We start from the raw sequence: 21,700 nt of genomic DNA, 5'->3' as shown, positions 1-21,700 counted from the left end.
CCTGTGAAGCAGACAGATGTGGGGAGAGCATGTCTAGCATGTTCCTCTTTCATATTTAAGACACCCACTCCCTAAAGACTCCCAGTTCCAAGCCGGAGGATTCTCCTGCAGGCCAGCTTCAGACATCAATCCCAGTGCTTCTAGAACAGGGGAGGCCTGCAGCCTCCACTCATCTTGGGTTCCTCGGGGCCTCCTCTTGCCCCCTGAGGCTGACCCTCTGTGACAGGAAATGCTGGCTGGGCAGCAGGAGTCGGGCCTGACCAGCCTTGTTTCTCCTATGGCTCCACCACTTGAAACCTAAGTCGTCTGACCTTTGCTACAGAAAACACGGCCCTGAATCACCTAAAGCTCGTCATGCCACTGCAGGCCACTCTGTGAGGCCTACACTCAGGTGGCCTCTGCCTGGGCCTGGAAGGTCCAGTTCAAAGAAGGGAAGGTGCCCTGTGGTCAACCGAGGTTAGTAGCCAATGCTCCCAGACATCCGACTCGGCCACGGTTAACATTTATCGGGCATACCCTGAACATAAGAATCTCCCACTTTTTTGGAAATGATCGGGAGCTGCAGAATTGGTGCTCTTGGAACTGCCAAGGTCCACTGAGTCTGGGGGCTTATTAACATACTGAAGCCCCTGTGCCGAGGTGGCCAGGGCCTGTGGTCCCGGTGCCACCCTGGCGACCCTGACACCTGGCTCGGGCGCATGGTCCGGAAGTACCGGGCCAGACAACATGGACTCTGACAGGCAGCAGGAGGTGGCCCCAAGGGCCCCACAAGGTGGCGCTGCAGAGGCGCACAGCCCAGGCACCTACGGAGACCACAGGGCACCCGCCGGTGGGCAGGCACAAGGGCACGAGACCAGCAGGGGCTGAGCAGGACCAGCCTTGAGCCAAGATGCCCTCCACACGTTGGCTGTTGGAGTGAAGTTCATGTAGGGCCATTCATTCTTGGGGTTGCAACCCTATGTGAGATTAACAAGCACTGGAGAGGTTGGTCCAGGGCTCAGAGTCAATCTCTCAGGCAAACGTTATTCTCAAACACCCTTTCTCATTTGGCAAAGTTTAGGTCGCTGTGATTGAAATATCAACAGGTTTGAAAGTATCCTTAAAATCCACTTCCCAAGCAGAAGATTCTAAAAATAGTGGGGTGGTCTAGGATGCCAGGCACGCCCCAGCCAGCGCCTTCTGCCACCATTGTCTGCTGCCTGGTGGTGTGGCCTCAGAAGCAGAGGGTGGGTGGGTCGGCGTGGGGCTCAGCCCGGCTCTGGGTGGCCAGTGGCCTGGATGTCGGCAGGAGGGAACCCGCCGCTCATGTCGGGTGAGCTCAGGGGCAGCGGTGTTTACCAGGTGGGCTGTGGCCCGCTAGTGGATTGGGGAATCAATTTAGTGAGTCACAAGTGTTTTAGGCGTGCATACGTAACCTAGGAGGAAACAGCTGCTTTCTGGAGTGCAGAGCACACACCTCTAGCAAGAACCACAGACACCTCAACAAATTCTTCTCCCGGTCACACGCACCCTAGGACCTGTTCCAAGGTGCCACGACAGAGCACGCAGTTCCCATTGTGGGCTGCGGTCAAAATCTGAAGAACATCGGTGAGCCCCACGCACTTCTGCGTGGAAGGGCTCGTGGTCTTCACAGGGGCGCCCACGTCTGATGCATGAGCTGCCAGGTGCTCATACCACCTGCACAAAGGTGGGTTTCCACATGGCCTCGCAATCAAGAGGCCCTCCCCACCCACCCCACCAGCTCAGGTCAATGGAGGCAGGGTGGCCGCCAGCTGTGGTCGGGGACACACGGCCAGGTGGCGACCACGTGGCTGGGGAGGAAGGGGCGAAACGAGCCTGGAGCTCGGCGGCCCAGGCCAGGAAGCCAGGGCTCCTGCCGTTTCAGGCCGCCTCCACCTCCTGGGCCGCTTCCACGCCTGGGCCCGCCCACCCCCCGCTCCAGGCCCCGCCCCCTGCCCCCAGCCCCCACCCTGCCCCTCCCTCCTGGACCCTGCGGCCCCAGCTGCCAGTCCTGCTCACTGTCCTCCTATGCCTCCCTCGTCCTGCAGGCCTCCCGGTGTCCCCACCCCTCCAAAGGAGCACCCTAGCTGCACTCCTGGGGGGCCCCACCCCACCCCGGGCCTGGGACTCTCGCCAAGGACCCACCGAGCGTCAAGGACAGTGCGAGTAAAATAGCGCAGATACTTGAAGATGGACATCGAGTCTTGCAGCTTCAGGATCTCCTCTTCCTTGTACTTGAAAAGTGCCAGGGCGAAACGGAAGATGACCTGCGGGGAGACAGGGAGGCCTGTGGGCAGAGGAGCACCAGCTCCGGGCCGTCCAGGCCTCCCAGGGCCGGCGGGCAGCCTGCACACCCCCGGGGGCAGACCCCTGGCTTCCACGGGGGAGGCGCCCTTCCTACGGAAGGGTCAGCTCTCTGGACAGACCTCTGGGGTCCTTCCCTACGAAGCCAACGTTTCTCATCACAAGGTGAACAGAACTAGAAACGATTTTCAAACAAAATCAAAACCAGGGTCCTTTGATTCTGAGAGTCTTAGAAAAGCTCCAGCTCCAGAGGCAGTTTTTATCTCAGCTACTGAAACTAGGGTCTGAATTACCGACTTCTAAGTATGTGAGAGAGATTTTTAAAAACTGATTTGTTTTTGGAGGGGGGGCACTGTGTCTGAAGCCAGAGGACAGGCCCTGGCCAGTCTCCCGAGTTCAAGCTGCGTCGGTGCGCGCGGCTCTGCCCGCATCTACGCGCGCGGCGGGTCCGCACCGGCCCGCACTTCCTCTTCTTCCGAAAGCGATATTTACAGTTCAAACAGATTTTCTTTCTCTTAACATCCCTACCGATGGCTCAACAGGGAAAATAATAATGCAGGATAGTCTCTGGTTGAGAATCGTTTTTTAAAAATTAAAAAGCTGGTAACTTACTGTTGGGCAGAGTGTACGGCAATATACACACTCAAACTTTGCTGGTGGGAGTAGAAGTTGGTAAGGCCCTCCCTGCAGGGCAATTTGGCACTCTTGATAAAAACTGCAGACAGGTGTGCCCTTGACCCACTCCGAGGCCCAGACCTACAGATGCACACGCAGGGGGACGTGATTATATGTGGTCACAGCACAGACTGAAAAGGCAGGAGACCAGAAACATGTATATGCCCTGATGTGGAACTAGCTCCACAACACAGGAAGTTTGAAAAAACCCGTAATTCAGACACACACAAAACACTTTGAGAAGAGCACCCAGGAGCCTGGAGATGGCCTTTCTACTGCAGGCCCTCAAGCACATGGTTTGAGTTTATCCTGTGTTATTTTTTCACAAACTGAGTTCTTAAAAACATAAAACAGGCTGAGTGGGAGGCTCGTGGGCGGTAAGGCTCCGAAGTCGGCCCCGAGTCTGTCCCTGAGCCTCTGCCTCCTCAGCCACACAGTGGGGATGGTACTGCCACCCGGCTATCAAGTCATCAAGCCCCCATGCCCGGCACAGGGCTTGGCTCAGTCTAACTGTGTTTGATGAATGAGCAAATGATGGTCTCCCAGACCTGCCTCCAGCAGGCTGCCAGGACCGCTGTGGCCCCTGGTCGCCCTCACACATCCCAGGTGAGCCAGCCCTCGCAGGCACTGACGCCCCCCACGGCCACGCGGCACAGACCCACCTTTGGTCCCTCATAAAGGAAGGAGTCCCATATTTTAAAGAGGATGTCGCTGACGACACTATCCACAAACACCACCAGAAACCAGTTGAACGTGATGAGGGTATAGTCAACTTTGTACTGGTCCAAGTGGGCGTGCAGCCGAGGCAGCTTCTCACTCATGAGGTCCCTGAACACTCGCTGGTCCACCTGGAAGGGGCGGAAGGGAGGCGTGTACGGGGCCTGCCACAGCACCTCGCAAACGAGCTGAGGCGCCGGGGTGCCTCCGGCCACAATGTGCAGCCACCCAGCTGTGTCCAGGGCACGGTGGGCTCACCCCAGAGTGGCTGGCGCACACGCTGCAGGCGCTCAGTGCCAGCTGATCCGGCCCTTTCCCCAGGGAGCGGTGGGGATTGGGTTCTGTGGCCTGAAACCCACACCTACACTCAAAATGCTCTGTAAAAACAAGCCACAGCCAAGAGCTGGGGGAACAGACAGTCCGGCTAATCCACATGTGATTTCGGGGGTGGGGGTCCTGGTGCGACAGCCCATACAGCCAAGTCCTGGGCCACAGGGGAAGCGACACCAGGTCCATTCAGTGAGTATTTACTGGCTGGCAGGGCAGCGGGGGTGGCAGGGACCCAAGCCAGGTGGACCCGAGTGTCAGTCTCAGCTCTACCACTTACTAGCTGGCGGCCTTGGGCAGCTCTGAGCCTCACCTGCACGCAATGGCCCCTCTCTTATGGGGCTGCTGTGAGAATGACAGGAGACACAAACTATCAAAGTTGCTGTGTTAGGCACAGGGCCGGCACTGGGCAGAGCCCTGATCTCAAGGAGCTCAAAGATGAGTGGGGCAGCCGGGCGTGTGGGCAGGGCTGGAGGGCAGGGCTCTGCTGAAGGGGTGCTCATAGAGCGTTCACGGCCAGAGGCTCCCGGCCAGGCCTGGGGGGCAGCACAGCCTGGCAGAAGCTGGAGCATGGCACAGAGGAGCAGGCAGCAGCCTCAGCCTTCCCCAGCCTTCATGGCCCACAGGGAACCTCGCTGTGGGTCAGCACAGAACAGAGCAGATGCCCACAGATGACCCCAACCCCACGCAGTGGATGCACCACGTCGCCTTCAGTTCTAGCCTTTGTAGTTTCATTTGTCAGAAAAGCTGGCATAAACCTTCTACACCGATTCCTCTACCCATGCCTGAAAATCACAGCAGGCAACTGAGGCGTCAAGAAGCTTTGATGGGGAGAGTGAGGCAGGGCGGGAGGCCCCTCTGCAGCCCAGGTGGAGGGGGGCCACCCCCAGGACAGGCGGGGAGAACAGGGCCAGATGCGTGGAGCCGTCTGTAAGACGTCTGCAGCCGTCCCTCTGGGGCACGGATAGCGCAGAGTGGGGCCTACATGTCCACTCACCCGACGCAGTATTATACGGCCACCAGATATGACGGCTAGAAAGTATCTGATGGCACAGGGATGCTCAGGCTACAGTGTGTGGCAGCCACGGTACCCTGTGCTCTGAGTCTGGACGCCTGACGTATTGGAAACAAGCGGAATGCCAACAGGAAAAACATCTCACACTAACTGGGTTCTCCAGTGGGCAGGGTAGCCTTTTCCATGTCACCAAATTCTCCTTAGTGAGTGTCTGTCACTTCTATAGTCAGGGGAAGGAAGCTCCATAGAAGTCACAGTCGAGTTTATGTGACAGCGTGAGGCAAGGAGTACCTTGAATTCACGTCCCTTCTGCCCACAGTAACAACATCAGCAACAATCCCATCAAGTTTTTATAATGTTCTGAGGAGCTACTGGGACGTATCCCCCAGGCACTCTGTGGGTGGATGTGGCATGGATGGGGAAGCTGAGGCACCCGGATGTCAGGTGAGGCGGCCCAACTCCACGGCTCAGAGGAGGGGGCCCTGGCTCCCTGTGCCCCTCAATGAGCTCAGGCCAGTGCTTCTGAAACGCTGACCCTTCCAAGCTTTCCATCGCGTCTTTCAAGCTGCCAGCACCAGGTGTCCATGAACACCTAGAACGTTCTTTACTGTCCTCTCAGTCCCACCAGACAGGGACACCTCCTCATCAGCCACTGTGGTATCCCAGCTCACATGCTACTCCCCCTGAAAATGACCTCTCAGCCAATCGGCAAAGTGACACTGGGAGACCCAAGAGCTTCTCCTGGGATCCGTGGACATCCACGAAGCTGGGAGAGGGACCCACCCGTAGGAGGAAAGCCCCCGGCCCCCAGAAAGCCAGGCTCCCACCAGCAAGCTCCCAGAGGCCGAGACGCCTGCCCTGTGTGTGGTGCTGGGGACCCCGCATGGCTGGGCTGCAGCCCTCAGAGCCAAGAGGGCCACCCAGAAAGGCACCAGCTGTCACCGAGGCCTGTGCCAGAGCCACGGGACCGAAGACGGCCTCACATGGCCTTGGGGAGGCGGGGCCGCGGTGGAGGAAGGGGCCTGCGAGCTCGGGCTGAGCTTCCTAGGGCAGCAAGCAGGGCGCTGGTGGTGGCAGCCGCGGAACCGCGGAACCGCGGAACCGTGGAACCGTGTAACCGCATGCTTGCAAGTTCCCGGAGCAACGTGTCCTGTCCCAGGGTCCACTGCTCCCAGCAGCTCAGTGGGCAGGCAGGGCTGGGTGCAGAAGGGGAGCCCGGGGCCCAGCAGTGGTGGGAGACACGGTGGGGGACAGACTCCACCACCAGGCAGAGGGCAGTGGTCAGGCCAGTCCCCACAGCAGGAGCGGGAAAGAGGAGTGCAGGCTGGCAGGTTCTGGCCTGGGAGCAAATGGGGTGGGTGGCAGAGGGGTAACAGAAGGCAGTGAGGTGGACCCTCCAAGGGCAGGGTCTCTGGGGTGCCTGCCTTACTGTGCACCTTCTTCGGGGCTCAGCTGCTGAAGCCGTGTGCACGGGCCCCCCACCGAGGCTTAATGCAGGTCACGTTTCAGCTCTAACTGTACACGTTGCTGCCTGGGGCACAGCAAGTCCAGAAGTACCTGGGATCCTAAGAGAGTCTTCGTGTAATAGTCTCGAGGCATGAACACTTCCACTATGGTGACCAGGCACCAGAATGCATCCTCTTGCTCCAGGTACAGGAGGGCCACGGCCGCCAGCCTACGAGCAGGCAGAGAACAAAGTCAGAGCCAGCACTAGGAGGAGGCGGGCAGCGTGGCCAGGCTGCATGGGGGTGTCTGCTCCCAGCCTGCCCACAAACAGCACAGCAAGCTCCTTGGCAAGCGAGGCACTGCATGGAGTTCGAGAGCAAAGGTACCTCCCCTCCCCTCCTCTCCCCGCCCTTGGTTTTCATTTAAAGACGATGGACCTGTTTCCCAATGATCAATTGGCCTCGTTAAAAAGAAGTGTTTTCGTTTTAAGATTTTTGTGAATGCAGCTTATCCTTTTATGCACAAAAAATGCAGAGGTGACTGTAAGAGACAGGATGGCTTAAAAACAACTTTCCTGACACCGTTCTGCTTGAGATGGGGCTTCAGACAGAACCACTCAGGGGTTTGATAAGAACTGCACGCACAGCGCTATACTGGGCGGGAGCAGGGACCCTGCAGCCGCTGTCATGGCGTCTCAGGTCTAGAGGTTTACACTAACACTCAAGAGGTGACTTCTCCATCAGTCCCAGACGTGTCCCTGAACAGGCACTCAGAGCGGAAGGAAGGGATGCGTGGAGAAGAGCCCCGTCCACTCGTCACACCCAAGGACCTCACTCGTGACATGAAGCTTCTGTGTCACTTACAGGAACACCTTAAAGCCACTTCACAGAATGTTTTCTTTTCTTAGATAAAATTGGAATAAACTCGTCTCAAAGGGTAGAAAGAAAAGACCTGGCTGGGCGGAGGGGATGCCCCAGCGGCACGAATGAGATGGAGCACAGAGGCGATGAAAGGCAGAAAGGAGGGAGAGACGGGGTGCGTGAGCGCAGGGACCAAACGCGCACCCCCGAGGCCGCTGGGGAGCACAGACTCCCAAACCGCGGCAGGGCCTCCAAGGACATCCCGGATGAACCACTTAGGGACAGGAAAGGCTAACAGTCCTCACTAAAGTTCTGGGCTCCCAGAAGGCATGTGCGCAATGTACTAAAGAGATGGTGGAAATGTAGGGGCCCTAAATGGAGGTGGAAGTACAGAGAGAAAGCTTGAGTTTTCTGGAGGAACAGATTCCGTGACAACGCCAGAAAAACGGGGCGCTGCTGTTCATCAAACAGCCACACCCCTGTCCTATAGGAGCCTCCGGGTTCCCAGGGTTTTAAACTCTGCAAGTTTTCAGACTGAGTATACAATGTGCGCTGCGGATTTTAGCACAAGACCGCTTTATTTGGCAGTATCCTATTTACAGGCTTTTTAAAAAATGGGTCTCTAAGGAGCAGCCCGGGGTCCCTTGACTCAGGGTGCAGAGAGGCTGCCCTGTCCTCACCACCACAGGGCAATACCCTCTTAGAACCATGTGGTTTCGGGCCCTAGCCAAGAAACACTCCAGTCTGGAATGTTCCTTCCTGCAATGCCTTATCTTAGAGGCAAACAGCCACCTGTGCCTGGAGGTCATCATCTGGCACAGATGAGGCCCAGGAGCAGCCGGAGTGAATATCAGATTCAAAACTCAGTTCATTCATGTGGCTGAGGGGATTCTGGAAGGATGCACAGGGGCCTCTCCTCACACTCTACCCACATTCCTAACAGGCCTGGTCCTGCCTTCAATCTGATAGGGTTACCCAGGTGGCTGCAGACGGCGCTGAGAGGCGGCAGAAAGCGTGTCAGCAGCTCAGGAGCAGACAGACGTGAGGAGAGAGGCCACCGAGCACAGAGTCCAGGCACGGGAGCAGCCCCAGAGGGCAGTGGGGCTCCCAGCCCACCTGTTCTGCTCAGCTCAGACAGGAAACCCAGATCAGCAAGGGAAGGGTCTGGTCCAAAGGAGACAAGTTTGGGTTCTTCAAGGCTCAGTGTCAGCCAGCGAATCGTCTGGGGTGACTCGCTGATGCACAAAGATCCTGTGTGAACAAGGGGTGACCACGGGTTTCACCTCGTGCATCAGGGTCTATATGCAATTACTCTGCTCAAAACCTGGGGCAGGATCAAACCAAGAAGCCTAGTGGTTGTAACATTACTCTGATGTTGACGCTTTCCAAAAGCATGTTGCTCTCAATCACTCCAGCACGGGGATGCCACAGGATTGAAGCCGCTTGCCGCCACTGAGGTCCTTAAAGCATCGGCTTTTCCCAGTGAAGCAGGTGGGAGGAGCCGGCAGGCATGTGGGTCCCAAGGGCGGGCACCCCAGGCCGCACACCCACCTGTTGAGGCCCTGGCAGTAGCCGATGTCCGGGTTGCGCCAGGAGAAGGCCAGCAGCACACTGCGCAGCTGCTGGATGCCCTCGGAGGTGGGCCGCGCATAGTGCTTGTTGCTGGGTAGTGTCCGCAGCAGGTCCAGCTCAATCTGCTTGGACGCGGGGTTCTGCTTCTCCAGCGCCTTCTGCAGCAGCGTCTGGAAGTACGCGGGCTCCGTGCCGTCCCGGAACTTGCGTGTGTGGAGGTCCACACACCACTTCCACACCTTGGATCGGTGCTCGTGTGGAACGCCCGCCCGGATGAGGCCCTTCAGCTCTGGGGAGCACGCCATCTCCCGGTTCACCGTGCTCGCAAAGAAGTTCTCCCACTTGACCCCGGTGGACACCTCCTGGTTCTCCGTCAGGTGCAGCGTCTTCAGGTCCAGCGCCCGGACTTTGGCAACCAGCTTCTCTTCTTCGTCGTCCTCTGGGACGGTCCTAAACCCATAAATATCATATTCACTGTTGAGAAAGCAAAAGGGAACATTAGCTGATAGGACCTTGGAGGAAAGACCAACGTGGCAGCGAGAGCCTAGGAATCGACCCGCGGATAAATGGTGCTTTGCTAAATGACAAGACGCTGAGGGTGGGTGGGGAAATGGGTGTGCTTGTTAGACGGGGTGAGGGCACCGGCGACTATACAGAATAGATGAAGTTCGGTCTCTTTCTGATACTGTACAGAAAAATGTCAGTTCCAGATGGCTTAAAGCCCTAAGTGTGAAGGGCAAGGATTCTATAAGGCTAGTAGATCTGGATGCACGAATGTGTGTGTTTACATATCATACAGACACACGTGTGCAACTTTTATGTCCAAGAAATGTCATTTTAAAAGGCGAAAGGACAAGGGAGAAAATATCTGTAAGCAGAGTGCTGGCCTCAAGGAAGCTCACGTCTACTCCCTGGAGCCGGTGAGTGTGTCGCATGGCAAAGCGATCAGGCCACAGAGCCGAGGACAGGGAGAGGGTGCTGGGTTCCGGGTGGGCTCAAAGACCACCAGGGTGGGTGAAAGTGAAGAAGGCAGGCAGAGGAGTCAGCCTGAGACGCAGTGATGGAAGAGTCCAGAGAATGTGACATTCGAGGAGCCGGCCCCTCCGCGGCTGGCTTGGAAGAAGGGGCCCCGAGCCAAGGGTCGCACTCGGCCTCCAGTAGCTGGGAACGGCTGCGCTTGAGAGCCAGCAAGGAAACGGAGGCCTCGTCCCACAGCTGCAGGAACCGGGCTCTGCCAACAATCTGAATGAGCAAGGCCACAAACTGTCCCCTAGAACCTCCAGAAAGGAACACAGCCCTGCTGATCCCTTGGTTTCCATTAAGTGTGGCCTGCAGGCTGCTGGCCCACAGGACTGTGAGATACACAGCAAACATGCGCAGTGTTAGGCCATGGGGTTTGTGATATCGTGTTCGGGCAGCCACAGAAAACCATCCTAGGGCCTTTCACCACGGGGTGCACACTCGCACAGGCACTCTGGGACCTGGACCTGGCAGCTGGGTGTGCGCTCTCGATGTCGGAAGCCCTGAACGTGAAAAGCACAGAGGAAAGCCCCTAGAGGCCAGGAGTCGACACCTGAGAGAGGCCCTCGCACATGGACATGCAGGCTGCATGGTAGAACGGAGCCGGGGCCTGCATGCAGGTGTGAGAGGCTGTGGGAGGCTCTGGAGAGCAGTGCCCGGGGCTGCCACAGCCCAGACGATTTCAGAAACGATGCTGAAAGAAGCAAGTTGCAAAAACACAGGAATAGGGTACATTCGTGTATTACAGCATCATCAGTTAGAAATACACACTGACATGTTTAAAGGTGAAATGATGCCTGGCATTTGCCTTAGAATATTCCAGAAAAGAAAACTGTGGGGGTGGAGTAAGACCAAGTGAGGGTGCAGAACATGAATCACTGTGAAACCTGGGTGACGGCTGAACATGGGGGCTGCTGCGGACTGCGAACTTTGTCTGCCTGAGATTTTCTATTACCAAGATTAACAGAAATAGCGAGAGACCAGAAACGCACAGGGGAAGACCCATGCCTTCAGAACTGGATGCCTTCCTGGAGGCCCCCACCACTGAGGACGTGGCAGGACGTGGAGGGGATGGGCCCTTGACCAGGGATGGGCCGGGCTGGTCCTGTCCCAGCCGCCTCGTGACCCTGGCAGGTCCTGCTCTCCCCAGCCCCAGCTTCCTCGCTTGTAGAGGATACAAACGTCCACCTTACTGGGCATTAAACACCAGCCTGGGAAGCCTGGGACGCAGCTCCCACCACACAGACCCTGGGGCACTCAGGGCCACAAGGTCAGGTCAGGCTGGGGCACTGCGTGGAGCAGGGGCGCGGCAGCTGCAGCCAGGGGCCTAGACACAGGGCCACAGGGCCCCACCCAGTGGCAGGGGGTGGAACAGAGCAGACTGAGTGAATCTGCAGATTTCTCCTCATTCTAGTATTTCATGAGTCTCATTTTTCCGGAACTAGGATACAAAGGTTCTTAATCCAAGACTCATCTCAGGTCCCTAGAGTCTGTGATTTTCTGAAATTACAAGTGATACCGTAAGTGTGCAAGGGCACTCTGGCCATAAGGGTTCCGTGGCGGCACGACTGGGTCAGGCCTCCCAGGTGTTCTCACAAAGCAGGCCAGCTCCCCACCCAGGGGCCCATGGCGGCATCCCAGGAGCCCAGGAAGAGGGTCCCTCAGCCCCGGAAGCTGGCTCCTCTTGCGGCTGGCCCAGAACTGAGGCAGCTGCCTGCCTCGGCACGCGGGACAAAGGTCCTGGAGCCCAAAGACCTGGCTGAGTCCAGCTTTACCGCCGATCATCATGGCGAGAATGCGGAGATTATCTGCTCTGACCGACAGTACCTGTCAAGAGCGCCGAATGAGACTCACAGAGCTGTGCCAAGTTCTGCGTGAACGGGGACCTCAGAGGCAGGTCCCACTCGCCAGCAGACTGAGCCAGCACCTTTACCTGACGGGGTGAGGCTTAATGAAGGCTTGCTCTGGCTGCTCAGGGCTCTCGACCTGCAGAGCGTCTTCCAGCAGCTGGGCGATGACGTCCTGAGCAGGCCCCTGCTCTTCTGAGCAAACCGGCATCTTCATTTCTTGGAGCAGTATCAAGTATTTACTCTCTATCTGGCAGAGCTTGGCTTCCAGGCTAGAATACTGGAGAGAGAGTGGTGGTGATTTCCAGCCAGGAAAAGCAGCCCTGAGCACCTCACCATCAACAAATGACACGCCCACAGCTACTGGAAGTGAGCCACAGAGACTGTGTCAAAGACAGGAGACTAGTTCATGCCACAGGCTACCTGCCACGGGGCCACCCCCTTCCAGGGGGTCTGGCACAGACAAGGTGCTGGTAATAAGACCCCTGGATGGACAGCGTGAGAGGGCCAGCAGGAGCCAGGCCACATGCCAGTCACAGAGGTCAAGCTAAGTGCCGCCTGGCATGTGGGCCATGAGCAGTGCCCTGGGCTACATCAGCACACTCCCAGGAAGGCCCAGGACCAGCTCCCGTCTGCCACCTTATCAGACAAGTCAGACGTCCCCGTGGAAAGGACATGGGATCAGGGTTTGCAAAGGCGCTTTGGGGACCGTTCAGAAGGCACGTAAGGTGCGCAACAGCTGCTGACAGTGAGTTTTGCGATTATAACTGCAGTGTTGGCCCGTCTCACACCAAGCCCGTCAGGCTCACGGGGGAGGCATCACCCTCACTGTCCCCCTTTACAGGTAAGAAACTGGTTCACATGACTCAACAGCAGAGATCCAAACCACCTGAATCTGGGGCGTCTTAGAATTGCATTAATCTTTTCCGTAAACTCCATTACGTGTGAATGGAAGCCACACCCCAGGCCCCCTCTATTTGTCCTCATCACAGAGTGAGGCTAAGTCCAGAGTGCCGGGCACTATTTTAAACCCATCAGTATCGGTGACCATGCCCACCCAGCACAGGGTGGCACGGGGTTGAGGCATGCCCATCCAACGTGGTCCAAACCAGCCCTCCCACTGGGTGACAGGACACGCCCGGCCTGACCCACCTTTGCCACCAGATCTCTCTCTCTCCTCTCTGCATTTCTTCTCAGAGCTGAGAGTTCCAGGATTTCCTTATTTAGAAATTTATTTTGGGTTTTATATCCCTGTAGACTATCCTGTTGGGGAAAAAAATCATTAATTCATATTGACTGGCTGTTGGCTAATTATTCCATGTGATGAATATTTTGCCCCCTCACCAAACAGCCCGAAGAGCTGATTGTCAGGCACTTTCTGGTCACTCTCTGTGGCCGCCCTTGGCCGGAGGCAGAAGGTAGGGCTAATGCTGTCACAAAGGACGTGGGGAAAATGAATTTATCTAATGGTGATTGTTCTCAACCGACCACACAGCAGAAGGTAGACTTATGTCCTGAATCTGTGCAAACGTTTTATCGAGCCACATTCACGGAGGTGGTTTAAAAAGCAATGCCTGTGTTCATTTCTTTTTTAACTAGAAACTGAATGCACTTTCTGTAGGTTCTCATTTTCACTTACCTAGCTTATGTGGAAAACGATACACACAAATACAACACCCTTCACCAAAAGATTACTTAGGCATGGCTTCCTACAACCTGCAATGTCTAAGAACTTCCTCACATTAAAAAACTTCAAACTTACGTTAAAGTTGAAATGAAAGTTCAGTGAACACAATGTTCATCTAAATTCGCCAATTTTTAACTTGTGCCACTTCTTTGTGTTTTTAAGAGTGGGTCACAAGCTGGTAACAAGCTCTGCCAGATCCAACTAGAAGCTCATTCTGGACGCCTCATGTTGGTTTCAGCCCCTGGTCCAGAGCACGGAGAGTGAGCAGGGGCCTCTGACCACCTGGGCAGGGTTTCCACGTGCTTGTACCAAATTCAGCCCTCCCTGAACACGTTCTTCCCCACTCGGACCTTCCTGAGGGACCAGAGTCACTCAGCCATGGGAGAAACACTCCGAGGGCTGGCCAGGGGGCTCAGGAAAGGCACCACATCTGTGCCTTCCCAGGACGGAACCGTGGCTGTGGCCCAGAGAGCTGCGCCCCAGGCGCCAAGCTGGAAGCCACCGTGAGGGCACACAATTTCCCCTGGAACTAGAGAACTGAAAATATTCCCATGGTCCCTTTACAGGTCTATGAGATTCCTGATCGCATGAAAACCTCTCCTCTGTGAGGAGCTGAACCACAGGGGGCTGCAAGTACGTAAGCATGTCAGGAGCCGGACTCCGGAGAGCTGGGCCCTGGGCTGGGATCGGGCCCCCGGGAGCTCCGTCCTCAGCCCCTTCCCGGGCTCTGCTGTGCACCACACCCTCTCAGTCTCAGCAAGACCTCACATCACCGCATATTCAAGAAACGCAATGGCAAACCCCAAAAGAGGTCTGCACACTTTTTCTGATCTGAGTCGTGGTGTTCTCCTTTTCCTGGGGCCTCAGCATCCTCCTATTTGGAAACAATAGCCAAACATATAACAAGGCAGGTGGGCAGAAGGGATGTGAGCTTGGGGGCAACACAGGAGCACCCGTGAGGGGCAGGCTGAGGGTTGGGGCAGTGGGCGATTGCCCCCATGGCCCTGCTCTGCCCGTGCTGTGATCTGAGCAAGCCTGGCGGATTTATCTCAGGGCTCTTCTCTAGAACGATGACTATCACGTCCCTTAGACCCTACGGGGTGCCAGGTGGTGCATGAGGGCTTTATGGGGAACACAGTGTGTTTAACGGGACATGCAGGGGCAGAGACTGGACTCAGCCACCCACGGTGAGGCCTGGGCACAGCCGTCTGCTCCAGGGCCCCTACCCCATGGCCCCTGCCCTACAACTGTGCTTTTATCTCTGTGCTTCTGAACTGAACCGTCAGTTCAGGAGATCACGGACCGAGCACAGCACAAAGCCCAGTACGTGGCTGGATGAATGACAGTCCAAAGAAGAGAAGGCCGTATTCATGAAGACACGTGAGGAACAGCAGGCCACAGGCACCAGGACAAAGGCTGACCAAGGCAGTGACACCAGGCAGAGGTGCACAGTTCTGAGGTCACCAGTAAGCACAGCCCATGGGACACAGTCAGGGGACACAGCCATGGGACATAGCCCATGGGACACAGCCACAGGACAGCCCACTGGACACAGCCAGGGGACAGCCCACGGGACACAGCCCATGGGACACAGCCACAGGACACGGCCAGGGGACACAGCCCACAGGACACAGCCAGGGGACACAGCCACGGGACACGGCCAGGGGACAGCCCAGGGGACACAGCCCATGGGACACAGTCACAGGACATGGCCAGGGTACGGCCAGGGGACAGCCACGGGACAGCCCATGGGACACAGTGCACTCTGCCTGAGGGAGGGCTGCAGCGTGGGCGAGGCCGGGGAGGAAATGCGGAAAAAGCACTAAGGTGGCAGAACCCCGACCAATGCCAGTTCCCCAAAACACTACAGAAACAGAAAGTAACCAGCATTAGACCAAAAGAGAAAGGTTAGCAAATTCCAACACAGAACTCTGCAGGCCACAAATCCTGCTACGGAGTGAGAACCAGATGGTCACAGTGACAATAAAAATCCCCAACACGCAGTGCCGCTCCCCACGTAGATCCAGGGTCAAGGCTAGAGATGGATCTGGAATCCACATTCCACCTGGCTGAAGGGCGGCGAGGGGCACAGCAAACACGGTCTGAAGCGCTCCGTGCCTCCCAGCCTGCTTGCCTCTCTGGTGCACAGCAGGGGTCAGTGTCCCGGCTCAGGGGATGCCCTGGGCGCATGCACTGACCAGGGCGGGCAGGACAGGTCAGGGGACACGAGGTCTGCCACCCAGGCCCATGGGCCCCACTGCTTCTGCACAGCCTTGCGGCCATGGCTTTAAAAATTGTTGAGAAATTTTAGAGAAAAAAATGTCATGAAATCATAAAATGATTCCAAACCAGCCCATAAAGAAAAGGGTAAAAAGTCCAGTCTGATGAACTCTGTTGGCCACATCCCAAAGGAGCTGAGCCCATCCACAAGGCGGCCCCCCTTCAGCCCCTGCTCAGCTGAGAAGGTCTGGGCATGCCGCCCAGCCCCTGTGCCTGGGAACGCCCGTGTTAGCCTCTAATGCTGCAAAATAGACAAGCTTGCAAAATACAGGTTTTAGCTGATGTTGAATAAGTTGTTGCAAAATGCAACAATAATATACAAAAATATACAATACGCCGATACGCAGGAGTGTCAGCAGAGGCGAACCTCTGCCTGCGGGGATAAACTATATTTGGGGGCCAAACACCCTTTGTGCCAAATTACTTGCAAAACAGGGTAAACAGGTGAGGAAGACTTTGGGGCCAGGTGGGACCCATATCCCAGGGGACACTTCTCTACTGGGAACTTGTCCAGCTCAGGGGCAGCAGGACTTTGAGGACCCTCTCTCGGGACTGCATGTCAGTGGCCTGAGGCTGTTCCGCGCTGCCCCGCGACTGGCAGGCTTCTCCACAGGCACAAGGACACTCCTGCCTCGAGCTATTCACCACCGAAGAATGACCAGGAGAGTCACCTCCTCCCAGGAATCAGCATGCCTCCCCAGGGCAGCCCACAGAGGGGCCTGGGGGGAGAGCTCTGTGTGCATCCTCGGGGTTTAGGACCCCCAGCTTGGGGCACCTTCCCAGGCCTGCTTGGGGCCAGGGTTCCCAGCCCCACTGGGTCCCAGGCAGGCTGTGCAAATGGTGTCATGTGTGCTCCAGATCAGAAGTGCCAAGAAGCCACCTGTGGGTGCCCAGGAATGACGGTGTTCAGGGATAGGAAAAGAAGAAGGGAAGGGTGGGCTGCATGAGAGCAGGGCGGGGTCGATCCAAAACCATTCCGGGCCACGGCAGCACCCCTGGACTAAGCCTTGCAATTTCCAAGGAGGCTTCCTGGAAAACTATTAATTATTTGCCTGTAAGTCATTATACTTCCTTAAGAAGGAGGCACAGCACTCTGCTGTCATGCCAGGTTAGAGGAGGCCCGCGCTCCAGAGACACCGGGGGGCAGGCAGTCCCAGCAGCCAGCGCCCACGCCCTGCCTCACCTTCAGCCGGTCCAGCTCCAGCAGGTCCCTGGGGGCAGGTGCGGCCAACGGGGAGGTGGGCGCAGAGGTGGGAGAAGACGCACCGCCCTCCCCCTCGCTGAGCTGCCGCGAGAGCTTGATGATCACCTCGTCCTTGGCATGGATGGTCTCCATCAGCATGCCCAGCTGCTCGCTGAGGTCGCCCACTTTGCCCTTCAGGGCCCTTGCCTCCTGCTGGAGGCTCTCCTTTTCTAGGCGGAACCTCTCGAGTTGGCTGCTGAGGCCCAGGATCTGGTCGTCCTTTCGGTGCAGAAGCTCGAGCGTGTCCCCGGCAACCCCCTCGCAGAGCCGGCTGCTGGCGAAGTACTTGTCGTACTGGGACGACCGCACGGTCTGCTGCAGGAGCCGAACAAGCTCCTGGGAGCCAAGGACAGGGTGGGGGGCAGATAGCCAGGGAGGGAGGAAAAGCAGAGACCGTGACAACTCTCCCCGGAGCCATCGCTGGAATCAGAGGAAAGGCAGACCCTTTACTGGAAACACTTTATACCCAACTTCCTCTCGGAGGATCTCAAAAACAGAGGAAAAAACAGGTGCCCCATAAAGACCGTCTGCAGGGAACAGGGACAGGAAACGGGAGAGTGAACAGGCAAACGGTGATTAGCTACGCCTCCCGGTAAACATCCGTCTGTAAGAACATGTGAGCCCACCCGCCCGGCCCGCTAAGTGGTCTAGTGCAGTCAGTCTGATTAGCTTAGAAGGAACCCTGTCTAACAGGATGCAGGAACTCTTACAAAGGCTAACTTAACGGGCGCTGGGCTGAAGCCCCTCCTGAGGGCTGCGGGGCTGCGGGAGTGGCTTCCCGACCCTCGCCGCAGGGTCCCTGCTCTCCCGGGAAATCCCAGTGTCTCTGAACACACGGCCAGCAGAGCAGCCGCATCACGGAGGCCACGGCAACATAAACCCTTAGGGCACAAGCACCCTCCAGGCGATGGAACACTCAGAGGAACAGGAAGGCGGGCTCTGCTCTTCTGGCCCTCGGTCCCCTGCCCCCGGGGGAGGACACATACCTTCTGACTGGCGAGGTCTTTCCTCAACTGCTCCAGCTCCTCCTGCTGGCTCTGCGCCTGCAGCTGTGTTTCTGGGGCCGGCATGCTGGCACCGCCACGGCCTGACGTCCCTTCAGTGGACGGGTCGCCACCACTTTGACGATTTTTGTAGGAACCAATCATGTCTTTCAAAGGGCGCTTTCCTTTGTAGGGAATACGTCCCAAATCAAAGGGAAATCCTGAGCCAGTCGCTCCTACATGAAAACAAAACTTGTTTCTTACACGCAGGCCAAATCTCCCTTCTGGTTTCTCCAATAAAACATGTGAGCACCTGACATGTTGTCCTCCAAGGAGCCGGAGCCCTGCGTGCATCGCCCAGAGGACACAGGGGGGCAGGCGTCTGTCTGCTCCTCCCGGTTCTTGAAAATGACCAAGCCAAGCCCACAGGCCACGCCCCCAAGTCCGTCTCTGTAAGACTGTATCATGATCTCTCTTAAGGAAAACTTTCTCTTTTTTCTCATTTTCCCATTTCAGGTACCCTCAGGACCAAAGAGAACAGACACACAGGCCAGGGAAGAAAGTGCTTGGGTGAGTCCCCAAGCCTCCTGCCAGCAAGATGTCCCTCCCCCTGGGGGTGGGCCAGTCAGTCAGCACAGGCCCGCGGCAGGGCCTGGGCAGGCTCGGCTTCCCTGGCTTCTTGTTTTTGCTGATCTTGGTCGAAAACCAACCAAACAAAAACCCCAAATGTGTGTTTTTCTAATTGTAAGCATGTTTCAAAGCATCACTATATGCTCTTCTTAAAAACAGGCATTTAAACACGCTGAGGGACCCAAGTAAATTTCAGCATAGATGGATCCAGATACGTATTCAAGATACAAAGGAGACATGAAGGACTATGATCCATTTACAGAATTTAGAAAACAGACAAAAGAAATCCACGCCATTGGGAGTCAGGTCACCCCTGGGGGCCATCATGGAAGGGGATGCGGGGATGGGGCCGGCTGTGGGACAGACCGTGTTGTCCGGTTTCCCTAAGGAAGCCCTGGCCACAGGGTGTGCTCACTGTGAAAACCCGTTCCCGTCCTGTGAACCACACAGATGAGCCGGGGGGCTTACTGCTGGGGCCCATACAGGAAACATCCATGCGTCGGGCAAGGGTAAAGCCCAGAGAAACCTTTGTCTCTCTGCATCTTCCCCGTGGGCTCCCCACAAAGGGGCCAAGAAAGTCCTCTGGGGGTGGGGGGTTCTTGCTGGCCCAGGCCACTGCAGCCTCAGGGCAGCCTCCTCACCTTCTGGGCTCTGCAGGAGCTCAGGATGGCAAAGCTCCTCTTCAAACACCTGACCCCGCCCTCCAGAGACACCCCCAGGCCACGAGCCCCGCTCCTGGTGACTCCCGTGGGCTGTGCCAGGCATTGAGCAGGGCCCTGGTCTGCACCTGGTGGCCTTGGGCAGGCGCTCCACTCCACCGTCCTGGGGACATGGGTGAGTGGGTGAGACCCCCTCAAAGCCAGTCATGTGGGTTCTTTCCCAGGGGATGAAAAAAGTTTCCTTTAGTAAATACTCACGCTCCCAAAAGATTTCCTAAAACCCTACTTCCAATTCCCACCACCCCTGCAGGAACCAGGCCCAAGGCAGTATTTCACGATTTACTTTACATTTAGAACATGAGCATTCACTCCATGGCCAAATGGATGTGGGACCACGAACGACAGCTTAGAGTACCAGGCAGAAGGCTGACAAGAACGGTGTGTGGGTCCGGCTGGCAGCCCTGGACCCCGATGGGTCTGAGCATCACAGAGAGAACCAGACATGGTGACTTCAGAGGGGACGCACCAGGGAACGCAGAGCCTCCTGACCCGCACCCCACAGGGCTCCAGTCCCAATAAAAAGTCAGCCCTCAGTCTGGGAGGCCTCTGCTCTAGTGACCTGTACACAGGAAATACACAGATGGACGACCCACAGAAATAAAATGAGCAAATTCAGAACGCGAGCAAGTCCTTGGCACGAGGACCCCGTTCCTTCAGCAAGCGAGGGACTGGGAAAGGCAAGGGACCCGGATAAAGGGGCCTCACTGCAGTGGCCTCAGGCGTGAGAATCAGGCTGCAGTTAGAACTGGTTAGGAAGAGTTACCATCTCTCAGCGAGACTGAAATACAGACGCGGCAACTAGAGTGGGACTCACGGCGCAGTAACCAGCCGATGGAGGGGGCAGGGGGCCGGGGGCAGGGGCTCAGACTGGGCGCAGAGGGGACGAGAGGCCAGAGTTCACAGCTGTGGGGGCAGAGCCGGCACACCACCGTGACACTGTATATTCCACTTCCGTGTATGCTACCAATTTTTGTAACTAAAAAGACTTCGTTTATTTTTTAAACCAGTATTTCTACAATGAGCAGCATGACGTCTGGATGGTCTATCTCCTAAAGAAGTTTAAGAACCAGAGGACTAGACAGTTGATCATGTCTTGTAACATCTAATTTTGCAAGCCGAAGAGAACACAAACCCCACTAGGCCTTCTGGAACCATCCATGGAAGGGCGTCTGCACCTGGGGTCAATGGATGGCAGGGAGAGGGTGACAGAGGGTAGGGAGGGGAGGGCGGGGGGCACAGACAGTGGGTGGGGGTGGGAACGGAGGGTGAGGCCTGGGCCTACCTTTGCCGCCCTCGGGGCTCTGCCTCTTGTTTCCTTCCTGCGCCGCCCGCTCCTCCAGGTCCTTGGGGTTTGGGTCTAAGAGCTCCCACTCCTCACTGGTGTAGAACACACTCCTCCGACTGTCGTTATGCCCTCTCCCGGGACGGAACGAAGACATTGAATTTCTATTGCAGAAATGAAACATTATTTTTAAAAAGCTGTAAAACAAAATGCAATTTCACATGTACAGGGTTGGCAAAAATTAAACGAGCTGATAATACCAAGTGCTGGTAAGGACGTGGAGACTGGGGTGGGAGTGCAAACTGGCAGCTGTTGCCACAGCATACTTCAGCAACACGCGGTCAGGTCTGGGGGTGCCTACCCTGGACCTGCACAAAGTCCCGGACCGGCACACAGACACACACACGAGCCTCCACTACAGCGCTATTCATACTCCTACACATTCAAGAATAAACACTGAAGAATTATTCACACCAACACTGCACATCACTTCAACTCATTCACTGAACAAGTATTTCCTGAGTGTCTGTCATGAGCCAGGCACCTGTCCCAGGTACTCAGGACACACTGGTGAATCAGTCCTTGTCGCGTGGAGTATACGTTCTGGCTAAAGCCACGTGTCATGTGGGTAAGCATTTTTTAAATGCTGAATGAAATAATAAAAGTGAAGAACAACATGTATGATATTTTAAATCTTCAAGATAATACTATTAATAGATGTGCACACCAGTGTAGTTAGTAATAGTATAAAAAAATCTAAAATCCACACCCGAATGATAATTACCAAACATAGAACTCTGGTTGCCTCTGTGAAGGGCAAGGAAACAACGAGATCCTGGAGAAGAGAGAACCTGTAATGTTTTAATAGTTTTTAAAAATGCAGCCAAAATGACAAGATCATACAGTCAGGTGGTGCCTGGCTACAGATCCACGCCTGTCTGGTGCCGACCATATTTCGTTACGACTCTGCTAGGCGTTTCTGCCTCCGGAGAAGACAGAGTAACGGGGACAGAGTTTACAGGCACCGGGAACAGCTAAAACATGAACAAAATGTGGGCAACAGTGACCCTCGGGTTCAGCGTGCCAGCAACAC

The 21,700-nt window shown here is 56.2% G+C and overlaps 1 protein-coding gene across 6 annotated transcripts in view; it reads right to left on the bottom strand.

Annotated features, from left to right (window-relative positions):
• Positions 1-21,700, bottom strand: part of TBC1D2B (TBC1 domain family member 2B) — a 54,495-nt gene that overhangs the window by 3,807 nt on the left and 28,988 nt on the right. The window contains exons 4-12 of one of the 6 annotated variants that reach the window (XM_073227274.1): positions 20,608-20,771; positions 17,980-18,212; positions 16,934-17,413; positions 12,936-13,046; positions 11,870-12,063; positions 8,896-9,390; positions 6,596-6,713; positions 3,642-3,827; positions 2,146-2,267 (exon numbers count right to left, since the gene is read on the bottom strand). In XM_073227274.1, coding sequence (XP_073083375.1) covers positions 2,146-2,267; positions 3,642-3,827; positions 6,596-6,713; positions 8,896-9,390; positions 11,870-12,063; positions 12,936-13,046; positions 16,934-17,413; positions 17,980-18,212; positions 20,608-20,771 — 2,103 coding nt within the window. Of the gene's footprint in view, positions 1-2,145; positions 2,268-3,641; positions 3,828-6,595; positions 6,714-8,895; positions 9,391-11,869; positions 12,064-12,935; positions 13,047-16,933; positions 17,414-17,979; positions 18,213-18,289; positions 18,744-20,607; positions 20,772-21,700 lie in introns of those variants that run through there. The other 5 variants (XM_073227275.1, XM_073227276.1, XM_017660823.3 and 2 more) reach the window with 5 other exon arrangements.

The sequence above is a fragment of the Manis javanica genome, chromosome 18, assembly GCF_040802235.1.
Source record: "Manis javanica isolate MJ-LG chromosome 18, MJ_LKY, whole genome shotgun sequence".
Classification (NCBI taxonomy): Eukaryota; Metazoa; Chordata; class Mammalia; order Pholidota; family Manidae; genus Manis; species Manis javanica.
This window is presented reverse-complemented; position numbering and strand designations above follow the sequence as displayed.